This window comes from Erythranthe guttata, chromosome 6 (genome assembly GCF_056151865.1).
Source record: "Erythranthe guttata isolate IM_541 chromosome 6, IM_541, whole genome shotgun sequence".
Lineage (NCBI taxonomy): Eukaryota > Viridiplantae > Streptophyta > Magnoliopsida > Lamiales > Phrymaceae > Erythranthe > Erythranthe guttata.
The window spans coordinates 5,950,515-5,976,242 of record NC_142538.1 but is presented as its reverse complement, the minus strand read 5'-3'; the positions used below and the strand labels follow the sequence as shown (position 1 = coordinate 5,976,242).

At 33.1% G+C, this 25,728-nt stretch overlaps 1 protein-coding gene and 1 pseudogene across 2 annotated transcripts; both read right to left on the bottom strand.

Annotated features, from left to right (window-relative positions):
* Positions 1-868: 868 nt before the first annotated feature.
* LOC105960377 (putative aarF domain-containing protein kinase At5g05200, chloroplastic) lies at positions 869-5,409 on the bottom strand. Its single transcript, XM_012984534.2, is given in 14 exon segments — positions 869-1,183; positions 1,357-1,473; positions 1,602-1,780; positions 2,289-2,386; positions 2,482-2,686; positions 2,689-2,746; positions 3,267-3,422; positions 3,537-3,612; positions 3,614-3,723; positions 3,866-3,979; positions 4,424-4,566; positions 5,019-5,130; positions 5,245-5,266; positions 5,268-5,409. Coding segments are annotated over 14 exon segments (1,596 nt in total). The 5' UTR covers positions 5,300-5,409; the 3' UTR covers positions 869-1,009.
* A 2,109-nt stretch (positions 5,410-7,518) lies between these two features.
* LOC148769973 (uncharacterized) lies at positions 7,519-8,983 on the bottom strand (annotated as a pseudogene). Its single transcript, XR_016031768.1, has 5 exons — positions 8,842-8,983; positions 8,382-8,520; positions 8,228-8,303; positions 7,946-8,061; positions 7,519-7,830 (listed from the first exon to the last, which is right to left on the bottom strand). The product of XR_016031768.1 is annotated as an uncharacterized LOC148769973 (transcript).
* Between the last annotated feature and the right edge of the window lie 16,745 nt (positions 8,984-25,728).

Genomic DNA, 25,728 nt, shown 5'->3' with positions numbered 1-25,728 from the left:
ACTGTCGGAGACAGTAATTTAACTATTAATTGACTCTTTTTTTTTTTTCAAAAATATTTTAATTAATATTATTGTATTCGTTGCTAAATTACTGTGTCCAGCAGTTATTTAACTGTTGGAGACAGAAATTTAACTGTTAATTGACTTTTTTATTCTTAAAAAAATATTTTTAATTAATATTACTGTATTCGTTGTTAAATTACTGTCTCCAGCAATTATTTAACTGTCGGAGACAGTAATTTAACTGTTAATTGACTTCTTTTTTTTTTTTAATTTTTTTCCTTAAAAAAAATTATTTTAATTAATATTACTGCCTTGGATGTTAAATTACTGTCTCCAACAGTAATTTAACTGTCTTGAGACAATAATATTAATAATATTACTGTTCGGAAAAAAATATTCATAATATTACTGTCCCAAACAGTAATATTACTGTGTGAGACAGTAATTTAGTAGCCAAGACAGTAATATTAATTAAAATATTTTTTTTCTAAGAAAAACAATTTAAAAAAAAAAAAATTAGTCAACACCGGAGACCGGCGGTCTCCGGCAGTCAGCGCCGGAATCTGGCCGGAAAAAAACATTTCAGAAAAAAAATTATTTTCTGAAAAAAAAAAGTTTTGGGAGTTAATGTGATATATTTGTTTAAATCCGGGGTCAATATGTAATATTTAGGAAGTTAGAGCATAATGGGTGTAATTGATAAGAATTATATTATTGAGGGTATTTTAGACTAAAGACATGTGGATGGGCTTAATTGAGAAACTGTTTTTTTTTTGTGGACTAAAATGCATTTAAGTCCCATGTGATGGGCCTTTTTGCCATTTGCCCTATATATATAGAAGGATCTATCTGAGCTTGTTCCATGTTTGTATACAACAGTCTATATTGATTTCAAATATATATTTATCTACTTGGGAGTTTTAAGGGGAAGAATTGCTTAAGGAGTAAATTTTACAATATCAACCCACAGTAAAGATATACACACTGCTGCCATTATTATAAAACTTCACCGGTAAGTGTTTCTGCTGCTCTGATTTGAAGCAATAGTTATCCTCTGATCTCTCAGCATGTTCAAATTGGGAGCCAAGAGTCGAGTGTATCGGTCGAAATAAAGAAGCTGCTTCATAAGAAGCGCAAACTCCCTCGGAAACCTCAGCCCATACGATTCACTTACTCGAACCTATTTCACACACACGCACGCACACACAATCAAGAATCAGAGATAAGATATAGCAACCAAGAATTAAGTGTACCAATTGTTCGAGAAAATGCGCATCAAAAGTAAATTAAAAGTAAGCATTCGCTATTCCATTTACTGAAGAACCAATTTCAATTTTTGAATAACATCCTTACCACGTCGAGAAATAGTGCATTCATTTGTCTCTCGTCGACACGAAGATTGGCAGAAACTGCAGTGGCGTTAGTATTTGGTTCTCTGGCAGCAGCAACAATTATTTCTGTGTCCAAATCCTGTGCCAGCACATCGTATACAGTGAGTTAAAATATGATTATTAATGAAAGTGAAACAAATTAACAAAAAAAGAAAAAACGAAACCAATAAATAAAAAAGACAATTCTAAGCAACAAAAAGTGCCTGCCTGTATGGAGGAAAATATATTTTCGAGATCTCTTGCAAATGCCTTAGAGTCGACATTTTGGCTCGTAGCACCCATATCGATCAAGGAAGAAGCCATTGACTCGTATTCTTCAGTTGCTAATGAAGCCAGAAATATCTCCATGGCACCCCAAGTTTTTGGAGATATGCGCCCGACAATTCCTGTTTACCAATTTATATTGTTTTTATATACCTTGTTATTTGGATTTGGAAAAAAAGTTGTATTGATAATAATCCAGTAATCAAGGACATAAGGTAATTCGATCCAAGAATCCTACGGAAAGCAATTCTAGGAAGACATAGTTTTTATTTTGACAAATAAACAAGTCGGGTATGTACACGAGCTAGTTAAAGATTATGGAATGTCTACGGTAATAAGCAGTTGATGTTAGATTTTCTTTTTCTTTTTTTTCGAAAAAAACATTAGCAAGTAATACGACTTCCTTGCATACAACATAAGTCTCCAAATGGCCAGAACTGTAGCTGTCAAACTTATAGAAATTTTAATTACGTTTATTCTATCAAGCCAACAAAGAAGACATTATAGCAACCACCTTTTCAGCTAATATTCGTGGATGCTAAAGATTAAAAGAAAATAAGCCATCATGCAATAAAACAGATTAAGAACATTTAACATTTAAACACAGAAAGTATATACCCAGACACATACCAAAGTCGAGAAACCCAATGCGTCCATCACGCAATAACCACAGATTGCCTGCGTGTACGTCTGCATGAAAAGATTCACATGCAAGCAAGCTACCAAACCTACACAAATATACGAACATGTTCATTATATACTATACATATACAGGTGCATACAGGTATGTATATAAATTCAAGCCACGATTTTTGAGTTCTACCAGACATTTAAGGCAGTTATCAGGCTAGTCTCGGGATTTGGAACAAGAGTGTTAATGGAGTTCAAGTCTGTGAGAGGAACTCCGTAAAGCCTCTCCATTGTAAGAACCCGAGTCGTACTGTACTCTGGATATACTTTTGGAGCTGTAGCCTGCCTCGTTAGTCCCATAGTTTCCAAATATCCCTTAAAAGACTCTACATTTTTAGCTCCTTCTTAAAGTCGACTTCTTCGAGCATCGACTCCCTTATATCTTTGACAATAGCAACCTATCATTGCAACTTCTGTATTAGATAAGAACTTCACGCAACACAGTTCAAGAAATTTAACAATCTAGAAGCAACAGCATATCAGATAAATAATAAATTAAAACCTGTTACATCGACAGACTTAAACGGTGTATTCAGGAATTACAAGACTTAAATTGAAAAGATTCTGATTTTTATGTTGCAATTGAGCCCGACATTCTGAAGATTAATGAAAGATGCAAAGTACAACAAGCAGAATTTCTGTCGTCGTATTAAGGGCTAATCACCTGTCAATAGGTACGTTGATTTTTCCTTTATATTGAAACCTCAATATATAAATGAATAGTAAAGAAAGGAAAAAACAGGGTAGGCAAGGTGCATGTAATACAAAGTTGTCTTTAGATGTGATTATTTAGTGATACGAGGATAAATGTCTCTGAATATTTTCTGATCAAAATTTGTATTCATTATAGAAACACGGACTTGTGTTTGAAGGGCAAAAAAAACTTTCAAGAATTAACAATGGCCACTGAATTCGTACCAGAGATGCTCTGCTCAATTCGGGGCTCAAAAACTCCAAGATGCGCACAACAACATACACAAAGTTCAAATCTGCGACCAATATATCTTCTATTCCCGGTTTTAGAACCTTTATCACTACATCCTCTCGAGTGCCCTTTATCCTAGCCCCATGCACCTGAAATCAAATACGAAGTCCTTAATATATTCAATTAGTCGACCTCACACTTCAACATACAATACTACCCAAATCGAGGTATACACGAGAAGCACTATGACAAATAAAATAAACCTGCGCTATGGATGCAGAAGCTAATGGCGTAGGGTCCACGTACTCAAAGACACTATCGATGGGCTTGCCTAATTCGACGCAAAATTGCTTGAATCTCTTGGAATGGAACTGAAGGAGCTCTGTCGAAACAGTACTGAAACTCCTGGACATACTCTGGAGGAAATAATGTTGGTGCAGATGCGATCAACTGCATTTTTCAAAATAAAAAGGTGAAAGTTTGTTGGGGTTATTTATCATAGAACTTTACCCTCTCCTCTACCTCTGAAAAAAATAAAATGGAGAGTTAGATACACAGACACGGAGATATGGAAGAATTATTGTTTATTTACCTGGCCTAACTTAATATAAGTTGCCCCCATGCGCTCGAATAATTTCCTCAAGTAAACCGGTGATAGTAATCCAAGCTGCAACTCAGTCGCTAATCCACTAGGCGAACTTGCTGTCTACAGAGGTTAGAAAGAATTATAACTCGTGTCATCATCTATATATAATTAAATAACAGTTAGATCGCACTTACCAACCTCAGGAATTTATTCATGAAGTGCCGGTCTCGGAAACATATAAGCATGGAATTCCCACTTAATTGGTCAACTAAGGCTAATTAAACGAGGTTGTCTTTAGATTGCATAAGATATTCCCATTTAAAAAAAAAAGGCTTGGTGACCTCAAGTCTTTACAAATGCGATTTTGATAAATCACATGAGACATCAGGACACAAATAGACTAATTAGAAAAACCGGACCGAAAATACTTTTGCTTATCGTCAAAATACTACAAACACTCACCAAGTAGTTAACTCCAAACAGTGAATAAGAAAACTGTGGATAGCAAAAAGACGAGGGAAAACATATAATATTCTTATTCGAAAGAGGACCTAATAAAATTACCTTAGAAACATCAGCTAGCCACTCGCTACCAACACCAATAACAGCTTGTATACCTTGAGCTAGTCTAAGAGCACCACGAGGGCCTGTATTTATGGATGTCTGTATAATATCCTCCACAAGTTTCGGCAAGTTCTCAATGCTATCTGCAGCACATCAGAATTTCATACTCTCATTATTCACTGCATATTTAGTACAGTTAAAATCCAAAATGCCTACTCAGCACTTTAGTTGCTACAGTGACACGACATACACAAATAACAAAAATTGTTTACACAGCTGTATAATCTAATAACCGAGCACGTGAAAATTAAAAAAGTAATTGAGACGAAAATCAGATGTACCCATCCACACTTGTATGTAGCTCAAGAAGACAATCTATGCCCTTCCATTATTTTTCGTATAATTTCGACTCACTTTAAATTGTTGGCAACATAAAATTCAAATGAAGAGAATTCAAATGCTAATTGAACCAAACGAAAACCCCAAATTACACAAATACTTAGTTCAGATGAATGATTGAACCAAAACCTAATAGATCAGTTGTCCAATCAAGCCTTACACAGGATCAATTAGCAATGTAGGCATATTACACTACCTTGAAGACGCGTGGTGAACACGTCCTGTGACTGCGAGTATCGAGCGAAGAGGGAAAACTTTCTAGGACCGTATTTTTGTTTGCTTGCTGATACGCTTATAGATACAGGTAACTGTAACCATATGTCATCACATTAAACAAAAAAATAAAAAAAATAAAAATCAATGAATTCAAATTCAGAAATTCCTACAGAAACACAATACAGCGGAGGTGGAATTGGACGAACCTGAGGGTAATGAAACAGCGGAGGTGGTGCCTCTGAGCACTGAGATTCCGGCCATTCTCTACTCTTTCCCCTTCTAAATTGGGTGAAGAATGGGAAATTGAGTTGGAAATATGGCAGAGTGTCTGTTACATTTAAGTAATAATAATTTATATTTTATTTTCTATTTCTTGTTGACATTAACTGGGAAAGAAAGTTTAAACGACGTCGTCGAAGCACGGAGTTGACAAAAATATCCACTTGGCTAGTGAAATGGAGAGGGCCACGCGTCGCATGAATCCACGGTTACCTGTGTTGTGTTGAACATTCTGAAATTCCTTTTAGGCCCCATATGGATTTATTAGGCCCAAGCGTAAGCAAAGAAAATAGTTCCACTTTTTACTCTCAACTATTGGTGGTAAACGAGCTGAGCTGACTCGAAAGATGCTCGAACTATTTCTTGGTTGTTCGTAAACTCACAAATCGGCTCACGACCCTTCCTTTTATTTTTTATTTTTTTATTTTTATATGTTATTTTTTATTTAAATAATATAAATGTTATTATAATAAGATAAAACGAATATATATATATATATATATATATATATATATATATATATATATATATATATATATATATATATATATATATATATATAATTAAGGGTCATAATTTATTTTGTAATTCTTTGTTATCATATAACTATTTTTTAATAATTAAAAAAAACAAACAAATTGAGCTTGGGTTGGAGTTCGACAAAATGGACTCGAGCTCGTCAAACCAGCCGAGCTCGGCTTGTTCACACCCCTACTCTCTACTAGACATGTCTAAGGTTCGATTTTGAGATCCTGACCCTTAATCACATGTTGAAAGTTGAAACACGCGATTTATGGGCTTGTTCCATCTTTAGGTTCATTGTTCCAAGTTTTATAATTTTTTTATTTGTTTTTGATTTTTTTCTTCAGAAAAATGGGTAGGAAACCGGCGGTTACACGGTTCGACCCATGTGTTTAGACGGTTCTACCCGCAGGTTCAATCAAAATAATAATCTTACAAGTTGATCTTCACCGTAAAAATAATCAACAACCTGCTACTGCCGAATCGCCGATAACAAGATCATTCATATGTAGCGTAATACCAAAAGCCTTGCCCTCGGTAAATCCTTTCGGAGCGAGCCACACGACCATATGATGTGTCAATGTGAACAGCGACCACAACGAATAGTAACCTAGAGGTTGACCCTTCGTAAACTTATTAATATAGAACACTAGCCTGGTTCGAGATCCGGAGATCTAAATCCATAAGCATCCATTATATGCACCTAAATTTACCACAAAAAATAAAAAAATCAAAACCTTAATCGTCCTTGGTGCACTGGTCCGGTTCCGGGTCATGGACCCATTGATCCTATTAACTGGCCCATTGGAACTCCGCTCCAATCTGGGTCGACTCAGAATCATGGTCATGCCTACTCTCTACTGAATGTGGAAATTGAATAGATCGGATCAAAGTTAACACTTCAGGAAAAATTCTAATATTTCTCGAAAATGAAAAACAATTCCAATTTCTTTCCAGAAAAACTCAGAAAAACAGAAATTGAAATTAACATACTTGTTCCAAAAAAAAAATCAAATGGAAATCAGCGGATATCGAAAATTGAAAGTGAAACATTGGGCTCCGTGAAGTTGGAGAATATTCTCCCGGAGTAAGATAGATCCCGCAACGGAGGGAGAGCCAAAGGAGAGAGGAAGGGGAGGAATGATTGTCTTTTTGTGATGAAATCCGTTCATCGGAGTTCCGGTGGAATTTTCCTGTTCTTTGTCAGCCGAAATTCGACCGCTTCAACTTTTTTAGGCTATATATATCTGATATATATTCAATTATGATCCCAAAAAAATTGGAAAACAGAAAAAAATCAGAAATTTTGAAATTCGGAATGAAAAATATTGTTATGGAGTCGAAAAGTTTCAATTAAAAAATGACGGAATTAGGAAGTTACTATTCTGATTTCCACCCCTAACCAATGATATAGTTTGTTTTGTAACAATATTTACTTCCTAACAAATCTGAGGATAAAATTTTGAGTTCTGAATTTATATTTTCCTCACGAAAATATTACAAAATAAAGGATTTAAAACTCGAGCCCTTCTCAAGTCCAGTTCATATTCTGGTATTCAACTGCAACATGTCAACTCTTTCAATGTAATACGATGAGAAGCACACCTAGACAGTTTCGCGTCTGCAAATATAATTAGTTCCATGAACTATCCATATCACTTGTAGTAGCAAGAGGTATCGATAAAATCCTCAAAATCTCATACATAAACATACCTCGGAAATTCGGTAAAAAATAAGAAACGTAATGTTTAAGTGATCACATCTGTTTGGATACAAAATTGTTATCAGAATGGATGAACTAAGAACAATTATCATCATCAGAATCCGACTCGGACTCTGCATACAACTTGAGAGGATTTACTCTATTTGTATTTGCTTCCAAAGGCGGAAGTCCATCATCATCGCTAGAATCTTCATCATCTTTTTGGGAAGTACAGCACTCTAAAGCTTCCTTCGTGTTTTCTTGGGAGATGGATTTAAAAATCTCCGGCCTACGAGTGCAGAGTTGAGAACCACCACCGAGCAAAATTAGAACAAAGGAAACGTGAAATTATAAAACCAAATCGACAAATTCAACTGCATTTTCAAGAAAGGTTAGGGAAGGACCATTCTATCGATTTTTGAAGCAGACGAATTTGCTCGTGGTAAAGCACTTGCCTAACAAAGCCGGCCACCTTCCTACCAGATTCTTCCGCCTCTTCTCTCCCACTTCACAAAGTTCCCTATTTAAACATCAACCAATAACAAGGAAAAATTTCATTATATACAAGAATAATCATTGCCTAGTAATAGGAATTGAACTGAAAAAACTATCCCGGACAATACGAAGATTATTTCATTGTTAACGGCAGCGAAAAATATAAACAGATTTACATTCATGGACCATACCTTTTTTAATCCACATGCTTTTGTGGAATTTGGCTGGAAACAATGCTATAAATTTCTCTCCTTTCGAGTCCATTACCTTCACAAACGGCATTGACGGAGTAAAATAACCTTCGATTTTAACACTAAAATACATTAAGATAAAAAAAGTTTATACCTCGATATGATTAGAACCCCTCAATTCGACAACCTGCATTATGCTTTGACCTTGTTGAAGAGTCGCCATTTCAGACTCGACTGCTCTCTTAAGATTCTTCCTTCCTCCTCCCATGTCTTGTTATTACTTCAAATTTGCTCTTTTGTTTCTGCAAAACAGTAATACAACAGAGAAATTAAAAATAATAAATAAATAAATAAAAATTGTGACCAGTACATGGTAATTCATAATCAACACCTCACCAGCACACAACAATTACTACGACTGCATAATGCATAAACCCTAGTGGGCGTCGGCATAAATACATTAAAACCCAAACAAAGCCACATTGTTAAGATCCAGCTCCCGCAAATCATTCATAACAGTTAAAACACATATATTTAAAATTATTGGTTAAATTAAATAAGCGAATTGATTATGCAATTAACCTCTAAGAAGTGCTTATGCGTAAAAAACCTACCTTTGGAGTTTAGCAGCAACTGAACTCCGGTGGTGGAGACCTTTTGCTGTAGAAAGGAGGAGATTATAGGTGAATGGAGACGGTGATGGTGAGGTGGTAGTCGGCTGGTGGCAGATGGTGTTCGACGGTGGCTGGTGGTGGTCGACGGTGGCGGATGGTGGATGGTGGCGGGCGACGGTGAGAATTCTGATGTGATGGTGGTAGTGATGATACGTCGAGAGAAAATGATAAATTAGGGCTCGGAATTGGGAAATAAAAAAAAAAGGAGCGATTAGGATATTTAGGAATTATTATTATTATTATTATTATTATTATTATTATTATTATTATTATTATTATTATTATTATTATTATTATTATTATTATTATTATTATTATTATTATTATTATTATTATTATTATTATTATTATTATTATTATTATTATTATTATTATTATTATTATTATTATTATTATTATTATTATTATTATTATTATTATTATTATTATTATTATTATTATTATTATTATTATTATTATTATTATTATTATTATTATTATTATTATTATTATTATTATTATTATTATTATTATTATTATTATTATTATTATTATTATTATTATTATTATTATTATTATTATTATTATTATTATTATTATTATTATTATTATTATTATTATTATTATTATTATTATTATTATTATTATTATTATTATTATTATTATTATTATTATTATTATTATTATTATTATTATTATTATTATTATTATTATTATTATTATTATTATTATTATTATTATTATTATTATTATTATTATTATTATTATTATTATTATTATTATTATTATTATTATTATTATTATTATTATTATTATTATTATTATTATTATTATTATTATTATTATTATTATTATTATTATTATTATTATTATTATTATTATTATTATTATTATTATTATTATTATTATTATTATTATTATTATTATTATTATTATTATTATTATTATTATTATTATTATTATTATTATTATTATTATTATTATTATTATTATTATTATTATTATTATTATTATTATTATTATTATTATTATTATTATTATTATTATTATTATTATTATTATTATTATTATTATTATTATTATTATTATTATTATTATTATTATTATTATTATTATTATTATTATTATTATTATTATTATTATTATTATTATTATTATTATTATTATTATTATTATTATTATTATTATTATTATTATTATTATTATTATTATTATTATTATTATTATTATTATTATTATTATTATTATTATTATTATTATTATTATTATTATTATTATTATTATTATTATTATTATTATTATTATTATTATTATTATTATTATTATTATTATTATTATTATTATTATTATTATTATTATTATTATTATTATTATTATTATTATTATTATTATTATTATTATTATTATTATTATTATTATTATTATTATTATTATTATTATTATTATTATTATTATTATTATTATTATTATTATTATTATTATTATTATTATTATTATTATTATTAGGGTAAATTACAAATACCCCCCTGAGGTATGGTTAAATTACAAAAAAACCCCTCTTGTTTGGATAATTACATCTACCCCCCTCAACTATGATTTTTTCTTACCTTTATGGTGCCAAATTCAACATAGTCATCTAGATTCCGTGAAATGTGCTCTAATTTGTACTCTTTGTGTAAAAAATACAGTTTTCGATGCACCACAAACTCATATATACAAGCTAAAATTCACATATTATGGTCATCTTGCTTCATAATGTAGAGTTTGAATGGGATAAAACGGGTACAAAAGTGATAATATTCCATATAATCTCGAAGATTCCACTAAATTTGATGAGTTGAGGGGGGTGGTTGTAATTATCCAAACAAGAGGGGTGTTTTTGTAATTTGGTCATACCTCAGGGGGGTGTTTGTAATTTACCCTTATTATTATTATTATTATTATCATTAACCGATAATATATGTTTTATGAGTTGTTTCAGGCTTTCAGCAACCGATAATCCAAGTAGAGTAGAATGCTCTCGGAAGTCTCAAATAACACGTGTATCTCGAAATAGTTAAACAATTTACATATTTATTTTAGAGTCTATTAGCCATACACCCTATAGTGTTTTTTTATAGAAGTCATTACAAATAAGCCCATCAATGGGTACTTATTCATAAAGAGATCCAGACAACAAACTTCTTTATCAATAAGTCCACATATGGTCCAGATTTTTGTAAATGACTAAAATAACCCTTCATACTTTAATATGTTCAAATTTCATCTTTAACTTAATTTAACTTCAATTTGACCCCAAATTCCACAAATTATTCAATTTTGACCCAAAACTTTTTTTTTTCAATTTTTTTTCCCGTTGGATTCCGGCGTTGACTTTTCAATTTTTTTTTCTTTTTTTTGCCGGTTTCCGGCGTTGACTTTTTTGAATTTTTTTTCTTTTCTTTCTTTCTGTAATTTTTTTTTTCGTTTAAACAGCAATAGTGCTGTGATTGACAGTAATATTAACTATATTACTGTTAAACACAGTAAAATTAACTAAACTATAGTTTAACACAGTAATATTGCTATATTAATCTCTAGCACAGTAATATTAACACAACAAAACTCATTATTATTGTGTAATAGAGTAATATTACTATGTTGACCGTTCAACAAATGTAAACATAATAAAAAGCCAAAAGAATTAATATTACTGTGAGTGACAGTAATATTACTATAACAATAGTAATAATACCGTCAACCACAGTAATATTACAATAATAGACAATAATATTATTACGTTACTCCGTGAATAACTCAAACAAACAAAAAATTCCAAACAAAATAATAATGTTGATGTGGTTGACAACAATATTACTATAACAACAGTAATATTATCGTCAACCACAGTAATATTATTGTGTTTACAGTAATATTACAATAATAGACAGTAATATAATTACGTTACTCCGTGAATCACTGGCGGAGCCAGGATTTGTGGTCAGGGTGGGCTAATTTTACGGGGTTCCGAGGTAGAGCCCCCGAATTTTTTTAAGAGTTTTTTTCGAAAATATAGAGCAAAATAAATAAAAATTTGTATATTTTAATTAAATTATATAAATTAAATTGTATATTGTCCAAAATATAATTATTGGAGCTCTTTAAACTACATTACAAATCTCTTGGGTGGGCTAATTAAATTGGATTATGATTCAAATAGTGTATAAAAATGCTAACTAAACATAATTAGCATTAAAATATTATAAAAAGAAAAAAAATCAGGGTGGGCCACCCACAACTGCACGTAGCTCCGCCACAGCCGTGAATAACTCAAACAAAATAAAAAAACCCAAAAAAATAATAATATTGATGTTGTTGACAGTAATATTATTGTGTTTATAGTTATTTTACTGTCAACGACAGTAATATAATTACGTTGACTTGTCAACAAATCAAACAAGATAAAAAAAACAACAAAAAATAAAAAATAATAGTATTTCGTTAATTTACTGTCAACGGCAGAACAATTACATAAATGTATTGTCAACGGCAGTACAATTGCGTTAATTAAATGTCTTTGACAGTATAATTACCTTAATTTACTGTAGTGACAGCACAATTACGGTCAACGTTTAGCGGCGGACATAAAAAAAAAAAAAAAAACTTAGAAAAACACTAAAAAAAGTCAACGCCGGAAACCGGCGAAAAATTCGGAAGAAAAGAAAAGAAAAAAGAAAAAAAAATCAACGTTGGAGACCGGCGAAAAAATCCGAAAGAAAGAAAAAAAATAATAAAAAAAATTGAAAAGTCAACGCCGGAGTCCGGCGGCAAAAAACTTTTTTTTTTTGAAAAAATGTTTTTTGGGTCAAAATTGAATAATTTGTGAAATTTGGGGTCAAATTGAGATTAAATTAAGTTAATGATGAAATTGGAGCATATTTTTAGTATGCTCCAAAAAAAGTCAAAATTGGATTTTTGTGGACAAAATTGATTAAATTGGGGTTACAATTAAGAATTGAGTATAAATAGTTGAGGGTAATATTGGCATATACATGAATGTTTCCTTTATTTATAATAAATATTAAAGGGGTGGCTTATTGGTGAAAGAGATATAGCCCCTAAACCTAGAATAATAAAGATGCTTAGTTGGGGACTTATGCATAAAAAACCTTTTTAATAAGACGGGATCCAACCATATTTTCAATATTAGTAGAAAATCCACTATTTTAGTAATTTTCGAAAATAGCCTTCTAGAAGCCATATTTTATTAAACAAAAATTACACACAAAATTCGGAGATTTGAGATCGCTGCAATCGTGCTGATTAGATCCCCAAAATCTCGCTCCACAAATCTTTTCCATAAACCGCCACCTGCAAAACCTAAATCGCCTAAACGACTACATCGACATAATCTATGGCAGAAACAACCGAATTCCTTCCAAAACTCTAAACTCTATCACCAAAATTTCTGCAAACAACTAAATTCTGAAGTTTCGTAGGACAAATAAGTAGTCGAAGAAGCTACAAAATCAACGAAATTCTTGAAGCTGTGAGCAACAACTCAACGCAATTGGTTAATGAAACGATGTCTGCGAGCAGTAAGTATCCCAATTGAAATAGTCATGTTCATTAACATCCTATCTTGAATTCTACCAAACAACACAATTTACAAATGTGTTTGTTTTATATTTTTTTTTTCTGTACAGGAGAACGTAGGACAAAAACATTGAATGACATTCGGCAAACCGACGCAGGTAATTAATCTATTATTCTTGCGGGAATTAGTGGGCATTTGTATGTACAAACTGTTCAGACAATATCACATAACATGTTATGAAAAGCAGACAAAATAGTCAATTTTGCTTGATATGTTGTGAAATATGTTGAATGCCATCTACAAATCATTGGCTCTTTGTGTTAATTGTTCTTGGCTTATGTGTGTAAAAAGCTTTAAATAGACTATTTTGTAAAAAATAGTTGATATTAAATTAGCTAATTTAGATATAGTTGAATGTGGCATAGATGTTTGTTTAAATAGTTCATTAGAAATAGTTGATTGTGGAAATACTCAGATTGAATTGCTTATGTTGGCAATTAATATATTTTGAAATAGTTGATTTCTACAAATAGTTGTATTGTAAGTACTTAAGACCCATTCTCCATATTAGTACACCATAAAATAGATGTCCAGATCACTAGACATTACTTGTACTAGACAAATTTCAGGGGGATTGGATATTCTACAATTCTATGTGCCGTCGCTCCAATGATTGTTATCTTGCAGAAGCAATGGAACTGGTAAAATTTCCATTTATTATTGTCGTTTTTCTATATTTTAAATTACAAGATAGTACACCTTTAACTTACATACTGTACAATTCCAGAAAAAAAACTTTCGGAAAAACAGCAGATCATCACAACTCGTATTCGTATGTCCAGATGAGAAAGTCGTTTCACTCACTGAAGCGCCACAACAAAAATATGATAGCGTTGACTGCGGTGTGGTGGTTTTATATATCATAAAGAAACTTTTCAAGCAAGAACCAATAATAAAGGACGAAGCTGAATCGGAATACCCAGCAATGCGAACTGAAATTGTGAAAACATTTCTAGATTGGGGAAGCAACAAGATTAATTTGAGCAAAAAAAATAACGCTTGATTATTTTAGTTTAATACAGTTATGAACTTACGTAGAATGTTTTTTTTGGTATTTTATCTTGACGTATTATTACTTTTGAGCAAACTGTTTTTGACGCAGTTGTCTTTCATAAATCTGGAACCGTAAGATACTTTTGGTAATAGCCGTTGTGACGGTGTTTAGTTTCTGTTGGTATAAATACAACAATCTGCGTAAATAGTTGAATAAGAATTACACTTACTTGGAGGTAGAAATTAACCGGAAATATGAAGAACGAAAAATCGACTGAGGCTTGCAAAAGCAATGTCCTTAAGACAATATTTCCGGGCTGTCTACGGTGCAACAGTCACTCCCGGTAGTCTCCCAAGATACAACAGTCGGATACTTCGATATTTGCACAAATTCGAAGCCCACGGCGAACTAGAAACGTATGAACGAAATTTTGACAGAAGAGTTTTGGGAAGATATTCACAAACGTCTTATTATATCTTGTGCAAAACTGATCAGGTTTTGTCTTATTTATAGAAATTTAAAAGTCCTTTTGTGAAGGGATATGTTGTTTTGAAAAGAGTTATTTCATAAATAAACGTGTTGTTTGGAAAGAAACCCATTCATTCCAAACATGCACCTATTTGAAATACCCTAATTATTTTATTCAATTAAAAATTCCAACAATCTCCCACATGAATAAAATTATTCTTCCAACCTCATCTCATGAGACCATATTGTCAAAAAAATCTTTTAGGAATAGTACGGCATCGGGATAGGTGAAATATTTCATCTTGAACCTTCCCTAGTTAAAGTTTATCGGATTTACTTAGTCAATCAGTGAATTATTTCATCTTGAACTGTCGGTTGTTTGTGTAAACCAAGACAATAAACTTAACACCGTACTAAACACGCGTGTTTCAAGTTCTCGGTTGTGTTCATTTCGGCCCTGAACATTCTCGGGTTCTGCGAGTGCTTTAGAGAATTTAAGCCTTTATAAGAATTCTCAACGAGCCGACCCAGCTCACACTAACATAGGTGACCGCATCTATAAAGAGTATCCGACTATACCCCACTTGTACTTGACAAGATATAGACGTCATTAAAAGCAATAGCTTAACCTTTTTAAACGTCGTAGGTTGCACTTATCGCATCAAAGGAATAGGATGGAGTTAAACTCCTAAGTGCTACATTTGGTTAAGTTACACAGAACTGGTTGGCCTATTGAACTTGGTTCGTGGGATCTCCAGTCGCCAAGTTAGGTTTCCGTATAAGGTAACTTAGTTATCTAGGCTTTAAACCTATTCCCCTCGATGCACATTCAACTCTCACTAGATAAACCTTTATACTAATTGGATCCAATAGGTAATCTTCGGATTTCACAAAATCAATAGAAATTATTCTATTAGAGAGTGAATGTTCTCACGGTATGATGTCTATGACGAATATGTCGAGACTTACCATTATACATAAAGTCATGTGCTCTATGCATTGTTTATTTGATTATCGCAATATAAGGCTGACACAAGTTTCAACCTTACTGGAATATTCTCCAATAAATTATGAAGTCACTCAATTTCTCTCGCTTTATTCAATTTCACAATAGATTTAGCTATACATAATTGTATGGAAGATTTTCCAAGAAATAATATCTCGTAAGGTGAATACTTAAGCACACGTTGATTTCGACTCATCTTACTCGAAGGTGTAGTATGCATCACTATATCCTTCAAGGATAAATACAAGCATATTTGACTTATAGCTAAATACCCCACATTTCGAGATATTTATCACTCAACTCTATACATTCCCAATTACTCATAAGGAAAGGTACTTTCTTGTACGAAACTCTAATAAATATGTTAGCAGACATATAAAGAGCTTCCTCACAAATTATCCGATAAATCCAATTGTAATCGTGTGTATTTTCACTTAAATTATATCAACACCTTTAAAGGTGGCAGTCACTATTTGTAATTTGGAAAATTTCCAAGAAATAGCAACACATCCTTAAGTGAACACATAATTACTCACTAATTTTGATTTTTATTAATCAAAATTCTAATTTGTCTCACTATACTCCTCAAAAGTATATTCGAGAATATTCAACTTATGTCACACTATTACATTTGTAAATTAAATTTCTCGAGCACTTTTATTCATGTAGTGTGATTGAGATAATTTAATATCATAGAATGTCACTTGATTTCAAGTTTTTCTCACCCACACACTTTGAGATATTTGTAGCTCGATTTGCTACTTTTCCAAACATAATTTTCCTTGCGCGGAACTATATTATACAAAGTCCCCCCACAAGTTGGTTGATAAAACGAATTCAACCGGGACATTGAAAACCGATTTTACGATTTGATTGATCTCATTAATGAGCCACAATTTATGTCCATCTACTCAGATTTTTGAACATATATATACATATATTTAAATTCACAAGTACTTAAATATAAATACTTTAAACTACTATTTCCACAAAATAGTAAATAGCCACTTTGAAATCAAAGTTTACGATTACACACATGTAAACAAAATTCATTACATGTATATCCTCTATCATTTAGCATATGATTTAAAAATTATAAATCAAAAGTGGACAACAGATATACATTCACACAAACATATATGCACATGTTTTGGTCGTGTAAAACCAAGGAATGATCCACTAACATTTGACAAAAGTTATTCATATATATGCACATTAGTTTTGAAACAAATCTAAATGAATGCAGTAAATGAGTCAGATTAAAATTCTTCACAAAAATTCCACGTAGACGTACTGTCTTTTGAACCGACGCATTGTTATATAATTGGTTGAAAACACGAGTTTTTTCAACTCAAAAGTTTGAATAATCACATAGATACAGTAATTTACTATTTACACAATCATTTAAAAACACATTGTGCATGAGGAAATTTATAGCAATAATAATTATATGCCACGGCATAAAATGACAACCCACACGGAGTAATTAATTTATCTACGCAGATATAAGAATATTAGTGACAGTATTGTTCTCTCGGACACAAAGCTTGTATATAATCAGGAATAATTACGCAGACATAAAGGCAAATTAATTATATGTCTGCAAATAAAATTAGAATAAACTAACAGCACACATATTTCAATCATAATTGAACATATATCAACGTTATGTTTCCACGAAGTTTTATCTCTATAATATTTTAATATATCAATGTATGCACGCATATATGAATTTGAAAATAATCTCCGCGTCGTGTTTTAAACAGAGGCAAATATTCTCATTTGAGACCACATTTTGGATTACGCAGATTTTTATATATAACACAAATAAAAAAATATATTGTCTTAAGATTGTTGGTATAAATATAACAATCTGCGTAAATAGTTGAATAAGAATTACACTTACTTGGAGGTAGAAATTAACCGGAAATATGAAGAACGAAAAATCGACTGAGGCTTGCAAAAGCAATGTCCTTAAGACAATATTTCCGGGCTGTCTACGGTGCAACAGTCACTCCCGGTAGTCTCCCAAGATACAACAGTCGGATACTTCGATATTTGCACAAATTCGAAGCCCACGGCGAACTAGAAACGTAGGAACGAAATTTTGACAGAAGAGTTTTAGGAAGATATTCACAAACGTCTTATTATATCTTGTGCAAAACTGATCAGGTTTTGTCTTATTTATAGAAATTTAAGAGTCCTTTTGTGAAGGGATATGTTGTTTTGAAAAGAGTTATTTCATAAATAGACGTGTTGTTTGGAAAGAAACCCATTCATTCCAAACATGCACCTATTTGAAATACCCTAATTATTTTATTCAATTAAAAATTCCAACATTTTCTGTAGTGGGTGATATCTTTTTGATAATAGATGTTCATTTGTTAATAGTATTATGCATTTGCTGTTATTGAAAGTCATAATCATGTGATGTAATTTAACGGCATAAGCATAAGGATTTTCAAAAAAACAACTATGTTTCGAAAACCAACTATTTCACAGTTCACATGTTACGACAAAGGGTATGTTAGTAATAGATCTATGTATTGTACACCTGATATTCATCTATACATTATGAGAACAACTACTTTGAATACAACTAATATTTATTCAACTATTGTCTAAATTTGTACACTGAAAACCATATGTTGCAAACATCGGACAAAAAAAAGCTTATCACTGAACTGAACTATACTTCAATTAAAATAACAATACTAACAAAGTCAGCAAACAAACTCAAAGTTAAAGAAATTGAAAACCATATATTAGAATGACACAGTCAGCAAACAAACTTAAAGTTGAAGAAATTGAAAGTCATATATTGGAATTGTTTAGTCGATATACTAATAAGATTGTCTATATGAAAAACAAAACCAACTACAATTAAAAAACAAAAAGTAACTAAAAACGCATGCAACAAAAAAACATGTCGAACCCTCTATACTTCAAGAACATGTTGAAACTGCTATCCATCTACAAAAAAAAAGTGAAAAGATGAACAATTAATAGAAAAACAACTACGGACATAAGATTAGTCAGTTTGCATAAACTATAAAATATCGCCAAATCGACTATAAATGTAAGGCAAATCGACTATAAATTTTGGCCAAATCGACTATAGATAATATATAGCTATAACTCAAAAATTGCATTCATCTGCAAAAAACAGAAAATCGACACACAACACGCAGAAAAATTGCCAGAAAAAATACATATGAATGCATAAGAGACACTAGGGCTGGAAAATAATTACCGCCTACCGAATACCACGGTATACCTACCAAACAATACCGAAAAATTACCGAAACTTCGGTAACCACTACATTTGGTACGGTATTGGTACCATACCACTATCATACGGTACGGTAGCGGTATTGTATTTTCAGTACCATGGTAATACCGTACCATACCGCAAATTTGAAATTTACAATTTAATTAATATATATTTATTTTATATTGGTTAGTAATTAACTAAAATTAAAATTACTACATAAAATAAATAGATCAAAACTTAAAAATTGAATTACATTTCTTAAAAATTTATGAGACAACATTGAAGTTTAGTGCAACAAAAAAAAACATACATCCCATTTGGTTTTCACTGAAATAGTACGGCTGCAAATTGGGATTGAAAAAAAAATCATGATTCTAGTAATCTTATTTTGCAAGGTGTGGCTAAATCAGTGAAGTTGAAGTTTGACAAATATTCAAGGAGCTTTATAAAATTGAATATGATCATATAAATAGCCAATGTTCTTTTTTAAAGTGTTGTGTTTTTATAAAGATCGTCTTCAAAGTGACAAATTAAAATTAACGGTAGAGTTACCATGTACCGATATACCGTACCGAAAGTAGAGGTATACCGAATAACTGTATACCGCACTTGTTGGTACGGTAATGGTATCGAATTTTTCAATACCATATAATTCGGTAGGTACACGGTATTGATCAAAATATTTGGCAACCGTACCGAAACCACCCCTAAGAGACACAATCTAAAAACACAATATGAACGTAGCTACAATGAAAATCGATAATGACTCTACAATGAAAATCGACTATAACGACTCCGCAAAATCAACACAAAATGACTCACATTCAATACGACCTAAATAACATCTAAAATTCTACAGTTAAATTAGAGACTCCACTTAGAAACAAATTCCAACTTTACAAAAGTGAAAACCCTAGTTCAGTGCACTTTCTAAATTTGGAAACTTCCCGATTTAGAAAGTCTACTACAATGTTCGTCTATTCTATCTTAGCCCGATTCATGCAATTCCAACTGGATATGATTATAGACTTATAAATCTGATTCTCAGCGAAATTTCATGGTCTTTGGTTAAAAGAATGATTTATTTGGTATTTTTAAAGTTGAATGCTCTGTTCTGAAATTCTGCTGGTGTTCTTGTAGTGAATTAATTATTTCTCTCTCGTGGATAGGTGTTTTACTGAGCTGTTTTAATATGGTATAATTACAATATATTTGAACGTTGTGTGAAAATTTCATAAGGTTTGTATGTACGGATTAAGAGATATGAATTTTCAAAGTTGAAATACCAAAGCTGCCAGATTTTCTAAACTAGAGTACTATGAATGTAAAGAGTTGTTAGGACGTTATTTAGAGGACATAGTTCTATCTAAGGATACCTCTAAATTGATTTAGGACCGATAAGAGTATAGGTTTGTTTAAGTAATTTGATGTTCATTATTAAGGTATAATTGTAAATTGCTTTAAAACCTTGATGTGATTAGATTGCAAAGCTGATACGATTTTTTTATAGTTCTTTGGAATAGAGTATGTGGATTTGAATTTCATGTATTATGTGTTTATGTGTTATTATATCGTTTGGTTATGGTTATGTCTATATGTGCTACAATTATTGGGTCGTTGCATCCCGATGTTAATTCAACATTTCTGTTTACGTGAGTAAACCTTGTGAGTATACGATGCATTATTAACTTCTTCGACGTTCGTTTTAATTATGTCAATACAATGCAGTTAACTACTTGTAGTTTTGGACTTATCCTTTTAATTAACAGAGTTATGTTTTGGACTTATCTTTTTAATTAACAAAGTTATGTTTTGGACTTATCTTTTTAATTAACAGAGTTATGTGGACGGGGATGGGAAACAAGATGAAATTTTTGATCGGGGTTGAGGAGAATGTGATGGAGAGGAAGATAGATACTAAGGCCATGGCTTGTCGATATTGAAGGCAAATAGAGAAGAGTGGTGTTAGGAATGTGACCTGAAACTTGAGGGCATAAGAGATGGCAGTGACGCAGAAAAATACAAACGAGTTTAGAGCTCAGAAGAGATTGTGTTTTCTATAAATAAGATAGTTATGTTTTGTAATTCATAACAGATTCTTAGCACTAGATACTACTAGCCAAATGATGCTCTGAAAGATTGGAAACGATATAATTTTTTTAATATATTTATGCTTTGTGATTTTTTTTTTAATATAATTTATGCTTTGTGATTTTTTGTTTATTGTTAACAAAACAATTATGGTGCTATTGTGACGAGAAAAGTGACTGATATTTGTGACAACCAATATGACGGATTGCTTGTGACTGAAATTTGACGGAACATTTGTTACAGAAGTATGTGACGGACTATTTGTGATGATATTTATGACAGATGAATGACGGAACCTTGTGACAGATTAATGACATACAAAAATTGTTTATGACGGAATCCGTCACTAAATTTAGGGGAGTTCGATAAGGTATTTGTGACGGAATGTTCCGTCACCAAAGTGTGACGGATTGAAAAAAGCCGTCACTATTTTAATTAGTGACGAGCCGTTTTCTCACGGACGAATTCCGTCACACCTCCGTCACCAAAGCTTGTTTGTGACGGATTTTCCTCAATTCAATGACAAAAATCTCCGTCACAAAAGCCCATATTTTTGGTAGTGCAAGATTGGCGTCTAGCAACTACGCGTCATGATTCCCTAGATACAAATGAAGTGCCTGCAAGAACCTTCAGATATAGTTAACGTACAGTACGGTCCCTTCGATTCATATGTCCCGATTGAACTAGAGGCATTGGTTCATAGATACCTCTCTATATGTTCAATGACCGTGCGATCGTTCTAAGTGTTGTAATCGTTACGTGCATGACTTAGAGAATCGAATTCTCTAATCATCACTTAGTCAGCTCTGGCCAGAGACTTAGAATGATTACAAACTTTCAGAACACACAGGACATCCAAGACTATTCTAGCGATCGAATCCCCGACTACAATGCACAGACCTCCCACTAGATTTCGGACTGCACGAACACTGGCCCTTGGGATGGTCCTCGGTGGAACTCAGGGACAGGTCACGATACAGCTGGTCCTCTAGTGAAGTCACGGTGATGTCTAGGTCATAAGGACTAATGGTGTACAACTATACCATAGATATCTCTACTCGATTATTGGGAACCACTTAGAGATTTCTAGGGTGAGGGAGTTCAGTGAACTCGTCAACTTACGAGCACCCACTTATGCATGCCGATATCACAATACCGTTTACTGATGAGATGCAGTACACATACACTAAGTGCTAGTCTCTTAATGGGAAAGGCCGATATCCTCATTGGTGGCGTAACCCTTCGACTAGGAACACGTTTAACAGTTATAATACTTAAGTAAATATCTCACGATCCTAACGATCAATTACTAGTACTTGTAATAACTGTAATGACTATATCTATGCTTGTGACAAAGGGACAAAGATATAGAATGCCAAGGCCTTTTATCATTAATACGAATAAAGGTTCGTTTATTACAATAATAAATACGAAAGACCACAGCCACATGTTGGCTTGTTGGTCACCTACTCTACCACTTGACCTAAAGCCAACTACCCATGAATCGCAATCCCATCGACTCTCGATGTTTCTCATGGACCGATCTTGGCAAAGGCTTCGTGAAGGGGTCTGCAACGTTCTCTTCCGAGGTGACTCGTTGTACTTTAACTTCACCTCTATCAATGATCTCACGGATCACATGATACTTCCTCAGAATATGCTTCGACTTCTGATGAGATCGCGGCTCCTTAGCTTGCGCCACAACTCCGGTGTTATCACAGTACAGCGGTACTGGATCACTAGCATTAGGAACGACACCCAACTCTTGGATGAACTTTCTTATCCAAGTCCTTTCTTTTGCAGCTTCGGACGCCGCAATGTATTCCGCTTCGATAGTGGAATCGGCCGTCGTGCTTTGCTTGGAACTCTTCCAACACACGGCACCACCATTAAGCGTGAATATAAATCCCGAATTCGACTTTGAGTCGTCCACATCCGATTGAAAACTAGAGTCAGTAAAACCCTCTAATTTCAACTCGGCACCCCCATAAACCAAAATATATCCTTAGTCCTTCGTAAGTGCTTGAGGATATCTTTCACAGCCTTCCAGTGAGCCGGGTCGGGGTTAGACTGATATCTGCTTGTGACACTCACAGCATACACAATATCGGGTCTCGTACACAGCATGCCATACATTATGCTTCCTATGGCAGAAGCATAAGGCGTCCTTTTCATCTCCTCGATTTCACTAGGTGTTTGCGGACACATAGATTTCGAGAGACAAACCCCATGGGACATTGGCAAGAATCCTTTCTTCGATTCTTCCATGCTAAACCGTTTCATAACGGTGTCTATGTATAGGCTTTGGGATAATCCAAGCATCTTCCTTGCTCTATCCCTATAGATGCGTATTCCTAATACATAAGATGCTTGTCCCAAATCCTTCATTGAGAAACGTGTGGACAACCATGCTTTCGTTTGCTGCAACATTCCTACGTCATTCCCAATGAGTAGAATGTCATCAACGTAAAGCACTAAAAATATCACTGCCCTCCCACTCACCTTCTTGTATACACAAGGTTCCTCCGGGTTCTTCTCAAAATCAAACTCTTTGATAGTTGAGTCGAACCTAATGTTCCAACTACGGGATGCTTGTTTCAATCCATAAATGGATCGCTGGAGCTTGCAAACTTTTTGCTCATTTCCAGAAGATATGAAGCCTTCCGGTTGCGCCATGTAAATTTCTTCCTCAATATCTCCATTAAGGAAGGCGGTCTTCACATCCATTTGCCATATCTCGTAGTCGTACCACGCAGCTATGGCCAGCAAAATCCTAATGGACTTCAGCATCGCGACTGGCGAAAAGGTTTCCTCATAGTCAACACCTTGCCTTTGAGTGTATCCTTTTGCTACCAATCTAGCTTTATAGGTCGATATCTTTCTATCTCTCCAATTTTGTTCTTATAGATCAACTTGCAGCCTATAGGAACAATTCCCTTAGGTGGATCTACCAAGGTCGGTCCATACCTTGTTGGAGTACATGGAGTCTATCTCGGATTTCATGGCAGTCAGCCAATGTCCCATGTCCGCATCCGATACGGCCTCATTGTATGTTTTTGGATCTTGTCCAAGATCATCATGATCTTCATCATTCTCGAGGAGGAATAACCTATCCGGCAATTTCCGAACTCTTTCGGATCTACGTAACGTAGGTTCATGAGGTATATTAGTGGATTGTTGTATTGGTTCGATTACTTGTTCTTGCGTTTGAACTTCACTTTGTGGTTCTTGAACTACTTCAAGTTCTATCATGATGCATTTTCTATCGGATAGAAACTCCCTTTCCAAAAAGGTAGCATTTCTCGAAACAAACGTCTTTGCTTCCTTAACATAATAGAATTCGTATCCCATCGAGTCTTCGGGATACCCCACAAAATAGCACAAGTCGGATTTGCTATCCAACTTATCTCCCACTAATCGCTTCACATAAGCGGGACAACCCCATATCCTAATATGTTTGTAGTTGGGTTTCCGGGAATGCCAAAGTTCATAAGGTATGGATTTAACTGCTTTAGTGTTAACTCTATTCAGCAAATACGCGGCAGTACGAAGTGCATGACCCCACAAGTATGCCGGTAAGTTTGTGAACCCCATCATTGATCGAACCATATCCAATAAAGTTCAATTCCGATGTTCAGAGACTCCATTAAGTTGAGGAGTTCCAGGTGGAGTCCATTGAGATTGTATTCCATTCTCTTTTAGATAGTCAATGAACTCGATGCTCAAGTACTCTCCACGACGATCGGATCGCAGCTTCTTAATACTTCGTCCGAGTTGCTTTTCTACTTTGTGTCTAAAATCTTTGAACCTTTCAAATGTTTCAGACTTGTACTTCATCAAGTGTACATACCCATACCTAGAATAATCGTTGGTAAAGGTAGCGAAGTAGTTGTATCCACCCTTCGCACTAACACTTAGTGGACCACATACGTCTGTATGGATCAAATCAAAAAGACCCTCGGCTCGTTCCATTTTCCATTTGTAGGGTGACTTGGTCATTTTCCCTTTAAGGCAAGATTCACAAGTTTGTAATGATTTCATGTCATCCAAAGAGAACAATCCTTCACTAACAATATCGTTCATCCTTCTTAAAGAGACATGACCTAATCTAGCGTGCCAAAGTTATGCGAGGTTTTGACCTATCTCCTTACGTTTTGTTGATTTTCGCCTTAGGGTCCCCCACTATCTTTACCCACTTCGAACTTGCTGTTTTAGGAATGAAACTCTTTCTGTTCTCTTCTTTTGGGAAGAACTCTTCTTTCCAGAAGTAACAGCAATGAGAACTGATTTCTATTTCTTAATGGTGAACTCGAAACTGACCAACATGTTCATTAACTCATCCAAGGGAGGATCTAGTTTGTTCATGTTGAAGTTCACTA